The 19,090-nt window shown below is 38.9% G+C and overlaps 1 protein-coding gene across 1 annotated transcript in view; it reads left to right on the top strand.

The window, feature by feature from the left end:
- TRIM42 (tripartite motif containing 42) overlaps positions 1-13,482 on the top strand; it is a 30,092-nt gene extending 16,610 nt beyond the window's left edge. Inside the window, exons 4-5 of the mRNA XM_020793143.3 lie at positions 1,012-1,242; positions 5,452-13,482. Of these exons, the coding sequence (XP_020648802.2) occupies positions 1,012-1,242; positions 5,452-5,544 (324 nt within the window). The 3' untranslated portion in view covers positions 5,545-13,482. The remainder of the gene's footprint in view (positions 1-1,011; positions 1,243-5,451) is intronic.
- The last annotated feature ends 5,608 nt before the right edge of the window (positions 13,483-19,090 follow it).

Raw genomic sequence — 19,090 nt, 5'->3', positions numbered from 1 at the left:
GGAGAACTCCAGCAGTAAACACAGAGTTCCACAATCACAGAATCTGCCCTCCCCCTACAGCAATTTTCTGGTTTAAGAGGTATTGATGAGATGCTTTCCTCAGCATCCCAAAAATGTAAACAAAAACTTTCTGGTAGATATCATCTAGCATGGCAGTGAGCTTATGTTTATTAAGAACAGTGCAGAGAAGTTTTGAAGAATTCTTATGAAATGCTAATTTCTTCCCTGAGGATTCCCCAAGATTGAGGGAATAAATCCTGGAGGTGATTGTCTCACTAAAAACCATGCAAAATGCCACCCCAATTCACCACAGGTGGAAAAAAAGGGCTCAGGGATTCTGAGAGTGTGGAAAGAATTTGAATTTTGAGGTACACACCCAGAGAGAGAAGAGGTGTTGCTGCGAATACTTCCAAGGGTCTTCAGAAAAAGGAAGGAGGGAAGGAAAAAAGTGCCATTTCATTGCCCAATTTTTGCTTATTGAAATTTCAATTTTATTCTAATTTCTTAACCATCTTACATAGGAATTTAGCAAGAATATGACCACTGAATAGGTCCTTCCTGGTTAGTGTCCACAGCACCATTACTAATGATGAATTATGTTCGTCATCATTACTATATTGTTAAGGGGCAGCTAATGCCTTCTCGGCATTATGGTGCAATGTGTCCAGTCTTTCCTATCCGTAAATCCCCACAAGACCATCTTTCTTTGCTACTCAACACGGTTCCAGCCAAGAGCAACTGAATGATGAAAGGTCAGTTATATGATTGATAGACATGATAATGGAGCTACAAAACCTGAAATAACTTGCTTGTGAACTTCATAGAGTCAAAATCTGAGAATGTTCTCAGAGCTCCAAAATATCTGCTTCATGATACATGTCCTCCCCCTACAGAGAAACTGCTTTTTGAAAAAAAGAATCTGAAAATATTTATTGTTGAGATTTTTAAAATTAGCAACCAGTTATTTTTATGTTAACTTTAGTGCTGCATTGATATATCTTTATTTCTTAGATTTACTGGACTTGTCCTACAGAAGAAGTAGAGAGCTTTGAAGTTGCTTATTATGAAGTAGTTGAAGAAGACGCAGTTGAGAATTTAGTCCAGCCACAATTGATAGGTGTACTTACTGGGATTGTACAACAGAATCTGGAAGTACATAACCTGACACCTAATACAGAATATCTCTTTAAAGTTCGAGCTGTCAATGAGAATGGGCCAGGCGAATGGAGTGAAATTTGTAAGGTACAATTTTATCTGCCATGCTTCTACTTTTCTGCTAGGCTAAGGCAGGCATAGAAAGGCAATAATGGTATTTAAAATAAGCTATTTCTCTTTTTCCATAAATGATTTTGCTAGCTGAATTGGGAACTCACCTCTCTACCATAGATTATGTAGCACATGCTTTAATGCACTGGTTCTTAACCTTGGGTTACTCAGGAGTTTTGGACTGCAACTCCCAGAAGCCTTCACCACCAACTGTGCTGGCTGGGGTTTCTGGGAATTACAGTTCAAAAACATCCGAGTAACAAAGGTTAAGAACCACTGCTTTATGCAGTGGTTCTTAACCTTTGTTACTCGGATGCTTTTGAACTGCAACTCCCAGAAACCCTAGTCAGGACAGCTGGTGGTAAAGGCTTCTGGGAGTTGCAGTCCAAAACTCCTGAGTAACCCAAGGTTAAGAACCAGTGCTTTAATGTAAGTCATGTTTTCAGGTTTCAGATTGAAAGTCATACAGTGGATAAGAAAAACAAACATTTCTAAAAAATCTCACTGTGATCCTGGAGAAATCAAGGGCCAGGTGTCTCAAAATATCAGCTACATGTGATTAGGTAGCTAAATGGAACTCTTACTTTTCAGAATTATTTTCAGTATTTTTTTTAACTTTGCAAAAGTCATCATGCACTTTGCATATATTTATCTGAAATGTGAAATCAAAAGATTGCAGCTTATTAAAAGAACTAGAGAGGAGCTCAGTTCCTCCCTCTCTTCTCCTACTTTGAACTTCTAGCCCTCAGACCTCCAAAAATGCACCTTTCATCCTGTAAGTCCTCAACTCTCCAGTTCTTCCTCCATCAATCAGCTTGCCTTGCCAGTCCTCTGCTAAAGCTGGAAAGGGATCTTACTGCCTACCTCCCTTTCTTTCTCACCCTTTCCTTTCTGCTGCAACAGTAAATCAAGTGTGCTGGAAATGCACTCTTGGAACTTAGCACTATGGAGTAGAAGTAGTATAAAGTGGGGTGGGGCCAATCAATTATACTTACATAAAACAGTGGCCAGCACCCAGATGACAAGACATGTTACAAACCTGGGAAAATACAGTCGCTGGACATCTCTAACTTTTTACTACTGACTGCCCCTGCTCAGATATCATTGGGTTGCTAAACCTTTCTGGATGCTTTTTCCGAGTGTCACCATCCCCTGGGTTTCTTTTGTTTTCTTTTTTCCCCTTTTCCCCTTCAGCAATATTGAGTTTCTGACTGTGCTTTAGGTCTTAAACTGCAGAGGCTGGGACAATATTTGGCAGCAGCAGAACACTATTGTGTGGGTTCTTTCTCTCAGGATTTATCAGGGAAGCCAACATTTCATTTTCTATCTTGAAAACATATATTTTGTTGTCAAAAGAAAATATAAAGTAATTCAGCATAGGTTTGATAACCTATTATTGCAATATATTATATTACTTTAGAATCCCATTTCATGCTGTTATCTATGATACACTCAAGGCAATTCTCCTGCTTTTTTTTTTTACCTTCACTGTTGTTTTCTTCTGTTTTGTTGTGCTGTGTTTATATGCTGCCTTTCTCCCCATAGGGGACCCAAGGTGGCTCACAACAATTAAAATCATACAGTAATAACAAGCTAAAATACCATTAAAACTATACATTTAAAATAAACAATTAAACATTGGTGAAGATTCAAAATATTTTTAAACATTAAAAAATAAACCTAGTAAATCAATACACAAAGCATCCCCAAGACACTTATTATTAAAAGCTTGCCTGAAAAAAAAGGTATTTGCTTGACAATGGAAGGGCAATAGAGAGGGAGCAACCTGGCATCTCTGTAGAGTGTATACTAAAGTCTGGAAGTAGCTACTGAAAAGGTACTTTCTCTCATGGCCTCACCAAAGAAGCTTGCAATGAAGCTTGGAAAGGTGGTGGAATAGAGAGAAGGACTTCTGCAGCATATCTTAAAAGGTGAGAAGGCTCATATGAGGTAATACAATCCTTCAAATTATGGGGACCCAAGCTGTACAAGGCTTTATAGGTAATAATCAGGACTTTGAATTGGGCCTAGAAACAGACTGGCAGCCAGTGAAGCTGTTGTAATAAGGGAATTACATGCTCCCTATAACCAGTGTAGGTCAACAGTCTGGCTACAGCATTTTGAACCAGCTGAAGTTTCTGAACACTCTTCAAAGGCAGCCCAGCATAGAGCATGTTGCAGTAATAAAAACAGAATGTAATAAAGCCATGTGTCACCATGGCCAGATCAGCCATATTGAGGAATGGGCACAGAGTTGAGTCCAGGAGCACAACCAAGATGTGAACCTGGCTTTCAGGGGGAGTGTAATCCCATCTAGTACAGGATTAATCCCTTCCCCTGATTTGCGTTGTGACTGACCATGTGCATCTCTATCTTGTCTAGATTAAGTTTCAGTTTGTTAGCCATCATCCAGTCCATTACTGACAACAGGCACTAGTCTAAGCACAGAACAGCTACCTTAGAGACAAGTTGGAAGCAGAGATAAAGTTGTGTGTCATCAGGATCCTGATGGTACTAAGCCCAAACTCTCTAAATCTCTCCCAGAGGTTTCATGTAGATGTTGAATAACATGGGGGACAGAATTGAACCCTGTGAACCCTCACAAATCAATGGTGAGGTTGTCAAACAAGATTCCCTCAATGCATTTTTTGGGCTTGGTGAACACAAAGGATTGGAACCACTGTAAGACAGTACCTCCAAAACCCATCCCAGAAAGGCACTCCAGAAGGATACCATGGTCGTTGGTATTGAACACTGTTGAGAGGCCCAGCAGAACCAAGAGAGACACACTGTTCGATCCAATTCCCAATATAGGTCATCCACCAAGACAGCCATCTCTGTTCTGTAACTAGGCCTGAAGCCAGATTGAAATGGATCTAGGTAATCCATGGAGCTGAGAGGCTGTCACATACTTTAGCACCTTGCCTGAAATTGGAAAGTTGGAAACTGGCTAATAGTTGTCCAGTCTTTTTCTGGTACTTATTCATTTTGTTCAAAACATAGAGATCTGTTAGTTTAGTACACTTTTATTGCTAAGCCATTTCAAATCAAAATCCACACCACATTATATCATTAAAAACACCCACAAAACGTATCAAAGTCATTGATTTTTTTTGTTAACCCACTTTTCAAAATATATGTTGATTGATAAAAAAATTAAATTCATATCATTTATCATATTGTTTTTCATGGGAGTGAAATAGAATTCATATTTCATATCACATATAATTCATGCTGATTTTACATGGACTGGTGTGCCTGTATAATTAAGGATGGACTTTTGAGATTTCTTGGACAATATATCCCATAATTTTCTAAGTTTTACTGGCAGGCAGTGAGGTAGAACTCCCAGAGTAGAGAATTCTGGAATTTGTAGTGCAAGAAATTAAAAAAAAATCCCACTGTTGTAGAGGGTGTGAAGAAGAAACATGGGAACAACATGGATGTAAGAAGGCTGCTCTAACATTTGCTGTTTGAAGGCTCCCGCTCACATAATTTGCCTGGGGGCTTAGTCCTACAGAATTAGGGGACTGGGAGCTCATTTTTTCTGAAAGTCCCATCCCTAATCACAGCCTTCAAAGTAAGGACAAAAATGTTCAACTTTTGACAAATCAGACCAAAGATCATACACAGAGTAATGGCCTGTTTCAGTTAGTTCAGTAACCAGATGTCTCTGGGAACAGAATTAGAAAGAATATTCAGAGTATAAACTACACATAAGAAACTAAAATAAAAGTCCTGAAAGATGAGCTTGGAGCATTTACTGATTTGGGAGCTGTATCCCAAAAAGTAAGTTCTGCCTATAGGATCAACTGAAATCCCACATGTCAGATGCTGTTGCCATTTTCTATGTAAATATAGATCAGCAATCTCAGTGTAAATGTGTTGCCCACTGAAGCTTAGCCTCTGCATACGGGTGCAGACAGCAACCAAGAAAACATTGCTTCTGAACCTCTGCTCTACACATGCCATGTTGTATAGGTAAGGCCAAATCTTCCATTATCTTCTGACATTTTCTCCTTCGAATTCTTCACTAATAGCTTCAGTGGGAAGTATACCATGACTCTTATTTAAATGCATCCGTTACATTATTTCCTAATCTGCTCCTTAAGACATCTGCCACACACAGTTACTATTTATGTTCCTAGCACCTAGTTAAGACTGCTTTTTTTTGTTTCCTGCTAGGTGGTGACTCCAGATGTTCGTGCAAAAGTGAAAGGCAGATGGGGACTGCTGCGACATGTGCAGGCTGCTTTCCAAAAACCATCCATAAACTAACCAACTTTTAAGCTAACCAACTTTATTTATATAGATATATACATATATAAAAGAAGACAGAGAAATAAGCCACTGGAGAGAAAGCAATTATATTTTACCACTTTCCTTTTCCTTATTTTTTCTTTTTGTAAACTGAAGCTAGCTAGCAATATGTAATCTGAGAGCAAACACGTCAGAATAAAGATCCCCAGCAAATTACAGTCTCAGCTCTTGTCTTTTATTTTATTTGTTCTAAATGTTCCCTGACACCAGAGGAAAACACTGCAGTGTACATGAAACATTTGATGAAAAATCCGTGAAGCCAACTTTGAGGTGTAGCAATCCTTCAAAAGAATATGAGGTAAAACATTTTCATTATTGGAATTTGTTATATCCTTAGAAACCACTTTCTCTCAGCCCTAACATGAGTTTGTGATTGCAGATCTATGCAGACTTTAAATCAGAGCTTGGGAAAGTTATTTTTTTTGGTCTTTAGCTTACCAAGGTGACCACACTGGCTTGGAGATTCTTTAGTCCAAATTACTACACAGACTACACAGAATTCTGTTAGGGACCTCACAGAAACAGAAAGCATCAAGAAGAGGTGGCAAGAATACCCAGAGGTATTATACCAGAAAGATTTGGATATCCCGGACAACACAGATAGTGTGGCTGCTGACCTTGAGCCAGACATTCTGAAGAGTGAAGTCAAGTGGGCCTTAGAAAGCCTGGATAGCAACAAGGCCAGTGGAGGTGATGGCATTCCAGTCGAACTATTTAAAATCCTAAAGGATGATGCTGTTAAGGTGCTACACTCAATATGCCAGCAAGTTTGGAAAACTCAGCAGTGGCCAGAGGATTGGAAAAGATCAGTCTACATCCCAATCCCAAAGATGGAGAGTGCCAAAGAATGCTCCAACTACCTTACAATTGCACTCATTTCACACGCTAGCAAGGTTATGCTCAAAACTGTACAAGGTAGGCTTCAGCAATATGTGGACCGAGAACTCCCAGAAGTACAAGCTGGATTCCGAAGAGGCAGAGGAACTAGAGACCAAATTGCTAACATGCGCTGGATTATGGAGAAATCCAGAGAGTTCCAGAAAAACATTTACTTCTGCTTCATTGACTATGCAAAAGCCTTTGACTTGCGTTGGACAGCCACTTTGCTTTCTTGCATTTCCTATTCTTTGAGATGTTTTTTGTTGCTGCCTCCTGCACAATGTAACAAGCCTCTATCCAAAGTTCTTCAGGCACTCTGTGCACCAAATCTAGTTCCTTAAATCTGTTCTTCACTTCCACTGTGTATTCATAAGGGATTTGGTTTAGATTATACCTGACTAGACCAGTGGTTTTTCCTACTCTCCTCAGTTTAAGCTTGAATTTTGCTAAGAGAAGTTGATGATCAGAGCTACAGTCACCTCCAGGTCTTGTTTTTGCTGACTGTATAGAGCTTCTCCATCTTTGGCTGCATATAATATAATCAGTCTGATTATGGTATTGCCCATGTAGTGATTTCCATGTGTAGAGTCACCTCTTGTGTTGTTGGAAAAGAGTGTTTGTGATGACCAGCATGTTCTGTTGACAAAACTCTATTAGCCTTTGCCCTGCTTCATTTTGAACTCCAAGGCCAAACTTGATCATGGAGCTACAGAAAGTCAAATCTGTCACTGCCTCCATATCTTCCCCTTCGATTTGCCAGGAGGTGATGGGACCAGTTGCCATGATCTTCATTTTTTTATGTTGAGCTTTAAACCATTTTTGCGCTCTCCTTTCATCCTCATTAAGAGGTTCTTTAATTTCTCCTCACTTTCTGCCACCAGAGTGGTATCATCTGCATATCTGAGGTTGTTGATATTTCTTCCGGCAATCGTAATTCCGGCTTGGGATTCATCCAGTCCAGCCTTTCGCATGATGTATTGTGCAAATAAGTTAAATAAGCAAGGAGACAATATACAGCCTTGTCGTACTCCTTTCCCAATTTTGAACTAATCGGTTGTTCCATATCCAGTTCTAACTGTTGCTTCCTGCCCCACATATAGATTTTTCTGGAGATATATAAGGTGGTCAAGCATTCCCATTTCTTTAAGAACTTGCCATAGTTTGTCGTGGTCCACACAGTCAAAAGCTTTTGCGTAGTCAATGAAGCAGAAGTAGATGCTTTTCTTGAATCTCTGGCTTTCTCCCCTTCACGGATTGCTGCCTTGTCGTGGCGAAGGAGCTTGGGTAATTCATAGAAGCTATGGGCTATGCCGTGCAGGGACACCCAAGACAGACAGGTTAGAGTGGAGAGTTCTGACTAAACGTGATCCACCTGGAGCAGGAAATGGCAAGCCACTCCAGTATCTTTGCCAAGAAAACCCCATGAACAGAAACAAAAGCACATAAATATCCCGGTTCAAATTCCTGTGTATTTAATCACATTTGTGGTGTTAAATCAAAATTGCCACATCTTGCTTTTCGTGCTAAACCTTATGAGCTATAGCACAACCACCTGAAATTTCCATGCTGAGGATAAGAACACAGATTAAATTTGGCTGTTGCAGAAGGAAGAGCATTTCTCTTAGCTCATTTTAAAAAAGGATTTATTAATATCTCCTAAAAGGAGTGGAAAGAGCATGAGACGTTCAAAAATTAAATAAATAAATAAATTAGAAAAGCAAAGAGGGCAGATTTTTTCATTCCTAACCCTAATCAGGTATTGACTGGTATGTTAAAAGCTGATGATGAAAATCTATCTGTTCCTAGTATTTTGCTGTCCAGCTAGATGACTCACTTTTCTGAATGACCCTCCTACCATCACTACCACCTATGGAGATAATTTGAGAAGTCATTCAAGTGGTTGCTTCAAACATGGGGTGTGTGAGAGAATTTGTACTTTGTGCAGAAAAAAAAGTACCTTCAGCAAGGAGTGCAAGGTTTCCTGTGCAGAATACAAGATTTCAGCACAAAATATAGGGGATTTGTAGGAAAGGCCAATAAAAACAAACAAAATACAAACAAACAAAAAGCATACATTCTCTCATCATCTCACCCTGCCATGTGAACAGTTTTGAAACTGTTCATTGAGAATTAAATAATTGATGATTTACAACCCTGAACCTACTTACCTGGCCCTGTAAATGTGGTATTCTGAGGAAAACGTATTTTCATCTTAGTTGGTCTTTACATCATCCCCTCTATTTCTGCCCGGTTTGCTTTTTCTAAGGAAAAAAAAGGAAGAGAGAAAATGTCAAATTGCGCACCCACAATTCAGCAACTGTCTTGTGCAAGCAAGGCTTGTTCCTATAGTGTTTTGTTGCCTACGGCTTAATTTATTGCACTCCCTTCCTCAATAAAGAGTCAAGGTAGAAGGTGGACATTTTTCCCCTTATCTATCACTAGCTGCTCGATTTCAGTAGGGATGGTTACTCTACTTCATATCTTTTGGATATGTTGGTGTATGTTTGAGGAGGTTTTGATGCCTTCCCTGAAATTGAAATTGTGAACTGTTTGTAAATAAATAAATAAATAAAACCCATAGGAAGATATTTGCATAATTACTTTTCAAGGTAATGAGTGAGACAAGAGTAGACTCTGAATATTTTCCAAGCAGCCTGTGCTGCTAAATAAACACACAGCTCATGTAAGTACAGCGCTGCAGGGCAGACTGAGTAGCACGTAATGTATTCAAGGGACAATGAGCAATCTATTTGAGTTAGATGTCACACCAAAGGTAACATATGAAAGAAATGTAGGTAATTGAATATTAGATGAAGCATTATTGCAGTTCAGAAATGTTTGTCCCATAGAATCTCTAAAGCCAGCCACATTATTAAGACAGGGCTCACATATAGCCAAGCTGTTTATCATATCAGAGGCACTCCAAAATATGCGTTTATTCATCCAAACAGTAGGCCTGTATGAAGCAATCCCACTGAATGGAAGCAATCAAGCAATTTGTTGTCTGCTCAGACAGTCATTTGCACAGACCTTCTTTAGAGACAGTAACTTTGATTCATTTGGTCTGAATTGACTGAGTTTAGTTTCCTTCGCTTGCCATCTCGTTTCAAGATTATACTACGGATTCAAAGTGGTTATGCATTCATCCTCTTTGCACAAAAGAAAAGGGAGTGGTGGGGATGGGTGCCTCATTCATTCATCTCCCAGTGAGAGAGAGCCGCAGGTTCCCAGTTTCATCATTACACTGGGAGCAGGAAATAGAAAATGCTGTTAACTAAAGACACTTCCGCATTCACAATACTGGTCAAAGATAGTAATCCTAAAGATATTTATAATGAAATAATTCACAGTCTTCATGGAAGATCTGATCCCTGGGGCAAAATGCTAAAGTTATGGCTCATTTGCTGCTGCTTGTATGCATATTGCTATTTGCTACCTATACCATTTAATGTGCAAAGGTAATGCCACACTGCAGCAGCAAAATAAACACAAAATTGCAAATCCCAATAAAGCTGAGAGTAAGCTCCACTGAAAAAAATGTAAAGGACTACACTGAGAATAAATCTCTGAGCTGGTTCAGACACTCTCCTCTTTCTTCCTTCATTTCTTTCTTCCCTTTTCTAAAGAACCAGAACCTGGGATTGAAAACCATTCCTTGCTGCAACAACTGAGTCAGGAGATGTGGTTTAATTTTGGACTATAAATCAGGATCCAAAACAAAGAGGAACGAAGCAAGTGGCACAATTGTTCCTAGTTTATGGTTCAGTAATCTAAGGCTGTTACATCTGAACTAGAGTTCTGTCATTGTACTTACTCTATGCTGAATTTGTTTTTTATCAATAAAAATGAATGATTATCTATATCAATTGGGAAATTGTTTCTCCAAAGTTTAAAAAACCCATAAGACATATTCAGAGTAACCTTTCCTATACATTTTGCAGTGTAAAGTCATTGAAATGAATACAACAACTAGTACAGCATAGACAATTATTTCAAAGAACTAAACATGAAGGATAAATTTCTGTAGTGAGCAAAACCCCCTTAACTCCTGTGAGAATATATTGAATTCAACAAGTTTTTGCCCAGATATAAAGCTATATTCATGAATATCCCTGAAAAGTGAGAAGCAACAGTACCGGTTCCTTTCATAGCATTGTGTAACTAAATTTAAAAAGCTGTTTTCTAGATATAATAAATGCTACTCTCTTGAAACCACTTACTCATGTTTAGTCTCCTGGATTACATGATTGTATGCATTCTGAGCTCTGAAACAGATCTGTTCTGCTCTGAACTAGGGATGCTAAATAGGCTTCATCCTTATATAAATGCAAGTGCACAACTTGGAGATTATTATTTGCAGCTGCAAATCCCCTAGAATTTATAGACTTTGCTAGTTACTGTTGTGGAAGGAGAATAAATGAACTCCATTTAAATGATATATGTGTTTTCCCATAATTTTTTTTTTCTTAAAGTACTTGTGTAAAACAATTAAGGTGACATTTTAATGTATGGAATCATGTGACAATGCATTGACTTTAGGATCAAAAATCTTTTAAGAGAAATGCTGAGACACTTAAACGTCTGCCATTATCCAAAACCAAGTTTTTTAAAAAATTAAAGTCACCCATGTGAACTTTTGTACCATTTAATCAATAGACAGACTGTGTGAGAGCCAAAGGTTTCCTTCTTCAAAGAAAAGAAATTTTCCACAAATGGAAAGTTAGTTTTAAAGTCCTCAAGTTCGTCCTCAATTTAGTGAAAAATGTGAGCCGGTAAAAAATTTGCATCATCTTAATTATACGTATGTTGCCATCATTCCTGGCTATCCCTGCCACTCCAAAATGTCTTCTTCCTTCTCATTCACTTATCCATCCAGGTATAGAGACAGTGAGATAAGCTATATTGGCACACAGGAAAGGAAATATTCCCTTCCCAATGCCATTCCTTTCTGTTGTTATAACATGCCGAATCATAGAATATTGTGCTACAAACTATGGGGAAACCATGGCAGACGTAAGTCCAGTCCAAGCATTGCCCCATAGTGTACCACAGATTTCACAGTGATGATGATTGAGTAGAGACGGGGGCTTTGTATTAATATACAGTGGTGCCTTGCTAGACGATGATAATCCATTCCACTGAAATAGTTGTTTAGCGAAATCATTGTCTAGCGAAAAGCATTTCCCCATTGGAATGCATTGAAACCTGTTTAATACATTCCAATAGGGAAGAATCGTCGTTGTCTAGCAAAGATCGGCCATAGGAAAGCCGCTTTGAGAACTGCCGATCAGCTGTTTAAATCACTGTCTTGCGAAGCTTAGGTCCTGAAAACACCTGTTTGCAAGCGCGGAGGGAGCTGTCAAAATCGTCATCTAGCAAAAATGGGTTTGCGAAGCAGGAACCAAACATTGTCCAGCGAAATTTCCCCATAGGAATCACTGTTTTGCGAATCACTATAGAGATCGCAAAAAGCCAATGTCTAGCGAAAAAACTGTCATGCGGTGTAACTGTCTAGCGAGGCACCACTTAATACAAACCCCATAGCACAGATGGCCAGCTTGGTGAACACCCCCCCAAAACCCTGCCAGACCACTTACTGCATGATGCATGTGGCCGGCGTAATCTTTTGCACCCCTGTGCTGAGCAGAGAGACTCATCCTCCTGCCCCGTTGCAGGGGTGGCTGGGCGAGAAGGGAGGTGGGGCTGAGGCAGCTGAGCTACTGCAGAAGATGACACCCCCATGCATGCTGTACACTGCACGTTAAGTGGTCCAGTGGGCTCTGGAGTGGGTGTTCATCATATGTGCCAGTAGGCTTCATATTCGTATAGTACTGAGGAACAAAACAAAACATCTCCCTGTATATTATTCCAGTATTTCCATCATCAGCTGTCACGTATGTAATGAGAATCAAGTAACTGTCTGGAAGATCTTAGATGAGGGACCGGTAGGGAGGATTTTGGGAAGCTTTGGGGAATGGAACAGTTAATAGGGATGAATGGGAGCTTTTTGAGAGCTTGGATTACTTCAGAAAAAAAAATCAATTGAAATAAAAGAGAGCTGTGTGGTCATTACACAACATGAACGCAGGGGTATGCAATATCTTTTGCACCCTCTTTAACTTACATCTAGGCCAAATGCCTGACAAAATCCAACACAACTGATTTTGGACTCTAAGACATTGGTGAGTGCCCAAGGAAGTGGACATCTCATCCATGAAAGTGAGCAGGCTGTATGATTTCATTAGTGGTCTATAGAGACATCACCTCCTCCTGCATTTGTATCATAAAAAATGACTTCTGGCTTTTCTTTTCTATTTGAGGAGAAGGTAATCTAAGAGTGAACCTAAGAACTTTAAAATATACATTGATCTTTAAATGCCCCCCTCACGGGTCTAGGATATAAGCTCTTCATGATGTTCCAAACGTCTTGCATTTGCTTTTTTAGAGGCCACTCTGTTTATATGTCACAGATGAATATTCGTGAATATTGCCACCTAAACTGCCAAATGCAAGGCTATTGTTTTTGTCAGCCAGGAAAGAAGGATAATTTCTTGGGAAGGTAAATAAAGGACAATGAAGTTTTTATTTGAACAGTTTCCAACAGTAATTCTGTACAAACTGTATAAAAATGAGGATACTGGGGGTGTAAAGTATCTGACACAAATTTATATGCATTTATAATCATGTTCATATATACAAAAAGTTAAAAAGTATTAGATAAAATTAAAAATCAAGGGCCATTCTTTGCTTATAAATTAATGGAAAAATAGGTTTGTAGGTAATATAAAACCATGTCTTTTTTCTTCATCATAGAAGTGATGAACCATGTTAGAATAATGTGAAACTATATTTTTAATAATTATCTTGCTAATATGTATGCATTTAATTAATCTACATTTGGTTCTATAATGTGTTCATTGAATTTCAGCTCTAATCAGTACTTGCTTCTATTTAGTAGTTTTTGAAGACAACTAGTACATAAATCTAATGAAACTATTTTTTTAAAAAAAAACAAAATGTTCAGAATATATGTCAACAGAAGCAGTCAGCCTTGTATGATGAATTTCTACCATTCAACTACAAAAAAGAAAAGAAAAGAAACATTAAGATGAAAGTTGAAATTGCTTGCATACAATGCTCTTTTTGGGCATACACCATATCTTCTTTCATTGTTTCAACAGCACCATCGCACAATTAATAAATTTAATTGCGTGCCTTGTGTTAATGTATTTGTTCCAACTTGTGCAGTTCAAGGCTGTGGACAGGATATTTGGAGAGGTGAGACCCACCACAAGTATGCTAGACCCTTGCCCTTCTTGGCTCTAAAAGCAGCAAAGAAAAGACTGGCCAGGTGGGTAAGAAGAGTGGCTCAAGACTAAAGATGGGGACAAAGTGGGGACAAAGAGCCTCGTGGCGCAGTGGTTAAAACGCTGTACTGCAGCTAAAACTGTGCTCACGACCTGGGGTTCAAATCCCAGGTAGCCGGCTCAAGGTTGACTCAGCCTTCCATCCTTCCGAGGTCGGTAAAATGAGTACCCAGCTTGCTGGGGGGGCAATGTGTAGCCTGTATAATTAAAATTGTAAACCGCCCGGAGAGTGCTTGTAGCGCTATGGGGCGGTATATAAGTCCAATAAATAAATAAATAAATAAAATAAAGTGCCAAAATTTTACAGATGGGGAATGCTGCTTCATTTAGGGTAGACAAGTTGCAGCTGCCATCTTTGCAAAGGGCAGACAGTCTCCCTTTTTACATGCCGTGGCTGGGAGGCCAGATGAAGACCTCAGCAGTGGCGATTAAGGTAAGGGGGTGTCAGTGGGGCTGGGGAAGGTGGCTGTGGGGAGTGGCTTCCTATGGCAACCTATGGCAACCACCATGGCAGAATGCTTTTGTTTTTTAAAAAGAAGGGGGTGTTGGTTGGGGGTGGAGGGGGGTGGAGGGGCGTGGTGGCGGTGTGGCAGTGGGGGAGTGACAGCAGTGGGGGGCAGTGAGTGGGCAGGGGTGTTTTTTTAAATACCCCCCCCACGAATCAACAAATCAGTTTGTTAATTGTCGCTTCATGGGTTAAGTTTGTGCGTCATGAGTCGTCAACTTTTGATGAGTTACGAAGTGGGACAACTCACCAAAATGGTGAGTCGTCCCCATCTCTACTCATATCTGCAACGGACTGAATAAAAGTGAACAAACTGACTTCAGTCCAGAGGTGCTCCTAGTCAGTTGTAAAGCAGATCAGAGAATAGGGATTCATCCCATGTTAGATGGAGTTACACCTCCTCTGAAAAACAGACTCACTTTTGGGAGTACTTCTGGACTTACCCAAGATTGGACGCTCGGGTTTTGGCATGGCTAGGACTGCACTTGCACAATTAAAACTCTTCACCAGCTGCAGTCATTCCTGGAAAAGTCTGGCATCGCTACAGTGAAACATGCCCTAGTAACACCCTGTTTAGGTTACTATAGCATACTCTATATGGGGCTGCCTTTGAAGATGATATGGAAACTTCAGCTGGTTCAAAATGCTGCAGCCGGGCTTCTGGGTGGAGGCAGTCACAGGGCCAGTTACAGGCAGTTATACCTGTCTTCCTCCAACGGCTTCATTGGCCACCAGTTCATTTCTGGGCCCAGTTGAAAGTGCTGATTATGACCCTATAAAGCGCTATACAGTTTGGGTCTAGGCTATTTTAAGGATCATATCTCCTCTTGTAATGCTCCCTGATCTTTGAGATCTTCACAGAAAGATCATGGCTCAGTCTTTTTTCCAGCCCAGGCATGTTTGGACCTGGCCCGGGGGAGGGGCATTATTTATGGCTTCTTCCAGCCTATGGAATTCCTTGCCACACAAAACTAATTTGGCCCCCTCCTGCACTGGAATTTGTAACTCTTGTTTACATTGTTGTTTTTTAATCTCTAAATGCCTCTTACAGGGTTTTGTGTGTATATGTGTGTATAATATATATATTTTTCATTGGACTTTGCTTGTTCAATGGCATTTTAACACTGTTGATTTTAATGATGATGTCTTAATTCATTGTGATTTTGTCTGTCTGTCTGTCTGTCTGTCTGTAACTTCTTGTATGTCACTTTGTGTCCCTTTAGTGGGAGAAAGATAGAAGATAAATAAAATAATACATCAGTTAATTTTCACACAATAAAGGACAACACCAAGAGCATTTGGGCAGCCAGCAGCAACTCTTCCATGGTACATGTAGAAGGGACAAAGTACACTGACATAGGTGTGAAATTGCCTGTTCTTCTCTGCAATTGCAAAGGGCTACATCAATGTGAAAACTGCATTTTATTTTATTTTATTTTATTTTATTGTGGGAAGAAGTTATGTAGCTTTGTTCCTGCCTCTTGACAGAATGGAAGGTTGAGGTATGTGTTAACATGTCACTATAGCAATGTATGCATTTCTTACTGAACTCTTCTACTGATTACAGTACTCTTGGTTTTAATGGGTTTATGCTCATAAATGATAAAATCTTGCCCATGTGGAAACTGAAGAATACTCATACCTTAGAGTCCTTTGATTTGTTTTTAGCAGTCACCTGAATTATCTTTTATGCCCTTGTCTTTCCTAAGAACAGGAAAACAAAAACAAACAACCTATGGTTTTTTTCAATTAATTGAGGTGTTATTATTTGCTATTCTTCTATGATGAGATATACGGCATCTAAATTATTTTTAAAATTGTTTCATTATTTTTCTCCCTTTCCAATGGGCTAAACAGTTTATAGACACTTGAGCCATCTACGGTGGTATTTCCTAATAGTATATCTGGGGTCAAATGAAGTATCATGTAGTGTTTCTCCAGCTAGATAACTTGCAATAGGAAAGATCCTTTTAGCAGTCTAGTTACACTTAAAAAAAAAATCCAAAAATGTCTTGGAACACTTTTAAAACATTTTAAAATTACATTAATATTTGATTAATAGCATCCTGTACAATATTTAAGACAAATAAAAAATAAATCAAAATAAATGAAGTTGTCAAGGCAAAAGCCAAAATCCTGTTGTGTAATTATAGTCATTGATTATATACTTCTGGAAGGATTTGTATTTTGTTTTTGTTTGGTTTTTGCATGTTGTTTCCATCTATCTGCTAAGTGAAAGATAAACAAATTGCAATTATCGTCTTCCAAGATGGTGGCTCAGTGGAGAGGCTCTGGAGAAACTCCAAGTTGCAATTGATCAAAGAAAGACCACTGCCCAACCACCTACTTTAATGAAAAGTCACTGAAAACCTCAACGATTTATTTCTCTAATGTGTCTCTGGCATTCAATGATATAACCTCACCTCTCTACAGGTAACTTTTCCCCAGTTCATAATTTCTTCCTCTTTAGTGGTATGGTTGAAGTTACCACAACAGACATCCTTCTTGAATTGCTTTCTTGGACTTTCACGCATTACCACAGGAGCATGTCAAGGAGACATTGTAGAAACCTCCACACAATAAATGGAGAGCCCTTTGGAGACTTTGATGCAAGTACATTTTTATTGCTTTCACCATAAATCCTCTTAAATCCACCTTGCCTCTTTTAAGGCAAGTTGGTAGAACTCATAAACTGATTTGTAATGACCCATCTGTCCTTCAGTATAGCTGCACTGTATGATAGCATTCAACTGTGAAGTGACAAAGTCTGGTAAAACATTTCTCTTTTCTGATCATAATGACCACTTGCCTCTTTGAAGTGATAAAAACTCACCATGCCTAGATTCTTTAATCCCACAAGGAATTTAACTAGGAACATCTTTTTTAGTATTTTAAATGAAGGCTAGCTTAAAGGAATTAATCCAAAGTCACCTGAGTGAGATCACTGAGAAACTTGGCTGAGGCCGAAAATAACATCTTAAACTTGTTCAGCTTTTAGTTGATTGTTCCAGACTGACCTCTTCATTTTTCCAGGATCTGTTTGAAAAATAAAACATTTCATTCCTCAGCTATTCAAGTTATCCATGTTCAGAACATTAAAATAATTGATAAACCATTACCTATGAGATGTATTCTATTCTTTGGTGATTCCATTAGCCTGTTGCTCCTAATGTGAGTATGCTGGAACTTAGCAACTAAGCCTGAGAGTCAGCTCGGCAACCATGTCATCAATGCATTACAATAGATCTCCTCATTTATATTATTTTGAGCTTGCTTGTTTAAATAATTCTTAATTCCGACTGAAATGTAGTTGTGCAACTTATGCTTATAAGAGGTTGATGGGAAGTTAAAAAATTCCTACTTCTTCACAGTGGCTTCTCCAACTCCTTTCATTGTGTGGAAGCAATGGGAGGTGTGGGATGGAAGGATGAAGTCTTTAGTTACCTAAAACTGCTCCCACTAAATGACATTACTGTAATTAAAAACCTTCTCCTTCTGTCCAAAGCCTCTCATGGCTTCCATGATGCAAAGAATTATACAGGAATCAGAAAGGCCACAGGACAGAAGTAGGAAGTAATTACTAAAAATTGCCCCCTCCCTGTGATGTCATCTCTTCCCACAGGCATGACTTGCACAACAGGATTTCAGCCTCTGTGATTTATTTATTTATTTATTTACATACTTACTTACTTACTACCCCATTAATGCTAGGTGCTATTAACAATGCAATCAAAAACAGCCGAGATACAGGAAACAACCACAAAATCATTAAATGGCAAAAAAAAAAAAAAAAAAATCAGAACAAACTACATAAGTGATTCAGCAATTAACCTTTCTTCACTGTTTTAAAATGGGCTGACAGGTAACTGTGCAGGTACAATTTTATTTAGGATTCCTCTTGTATGAACCACTGTAAATCTAATATGAAAAATGAGAGAAGATAATTCTATACCAAAAGATAATGAGGGGCAGTTCACATCTTGCTTGGAAAGACTGTACCCTTGGAGAATTTGCCAATTCGGAGGATAGAGTTCTTTCTGCTTTCTTCTCATCTGCATGAGAAACCTTCTTTTTCTTTGCTGAAGAATGGAATCAGCATAACATAAATTCTGTTATTAAGGAGGAGGATGAAAAAATAGCTGACAATATTTGCTGCTGTCTTCATCTTGATGTACAGCAGCAGCTCAGCAAATACAGAAAGGTGGGGGACGTTGAGCTGTTTCTCCCTGTGAAAGGTATTTTTAATTTTTGAGGATCAATATTTCCACCCCTGCAGCTTGAATTCTTAAAAAAAAAAGTGGGTGGGGTCAACTGCTTCTTGCCAAACTTGATGCTGATCCAAATTCCAGTTTCAAAGTTATAATTTTTGACTGGGCTGCCTTCCATTTTTAAAATTATTCTGTAGAACGTGATTTGTTCTGTGGCACAATATCATAGCTGCCCTCTTGTGCAGCTGTAATAAAGCCGAAGCAATAAGTCAGGCAAAAAACATAAACAAACACTTCAAAAATATCCTGACATATTATCTTTGAACACTGCAGCAGTACACTGCATACAAGCTTTTTAGAAAACAGTAGGTGGTGGCAAATAGACAAAATATTGCTTTACACATTTACCTTCAAGACTTAATATATTGCAATATTCAAAAGCTATGAACACTGTAGGCAGTAAAAAAATCTCAATGATTGTTTTGGCATTACTAAAGAGAAACAGTTTCTTTACAGAGGATCTCCATTTACAAACAGTTTCCTAT

Source organism: Pogona vitticeps, chromosome 3 (genome assembly GCF_051106095.1).
Source record: "Pogona vitticeps strain Pit_001003342236 chromosome 3, PviZW2.1, whole genome shotgun sequence".
Classification (NCBI taxonomy): domain Eukaryota; kingdom Metazoa; phylum Chordata; class Lepidosauria; order Squamata; family Agamidae; genus Pogona; species Pogona vitticeps.
This window is presented reverse-complemented; position numbering and strand designations above follow the sequence as displayed.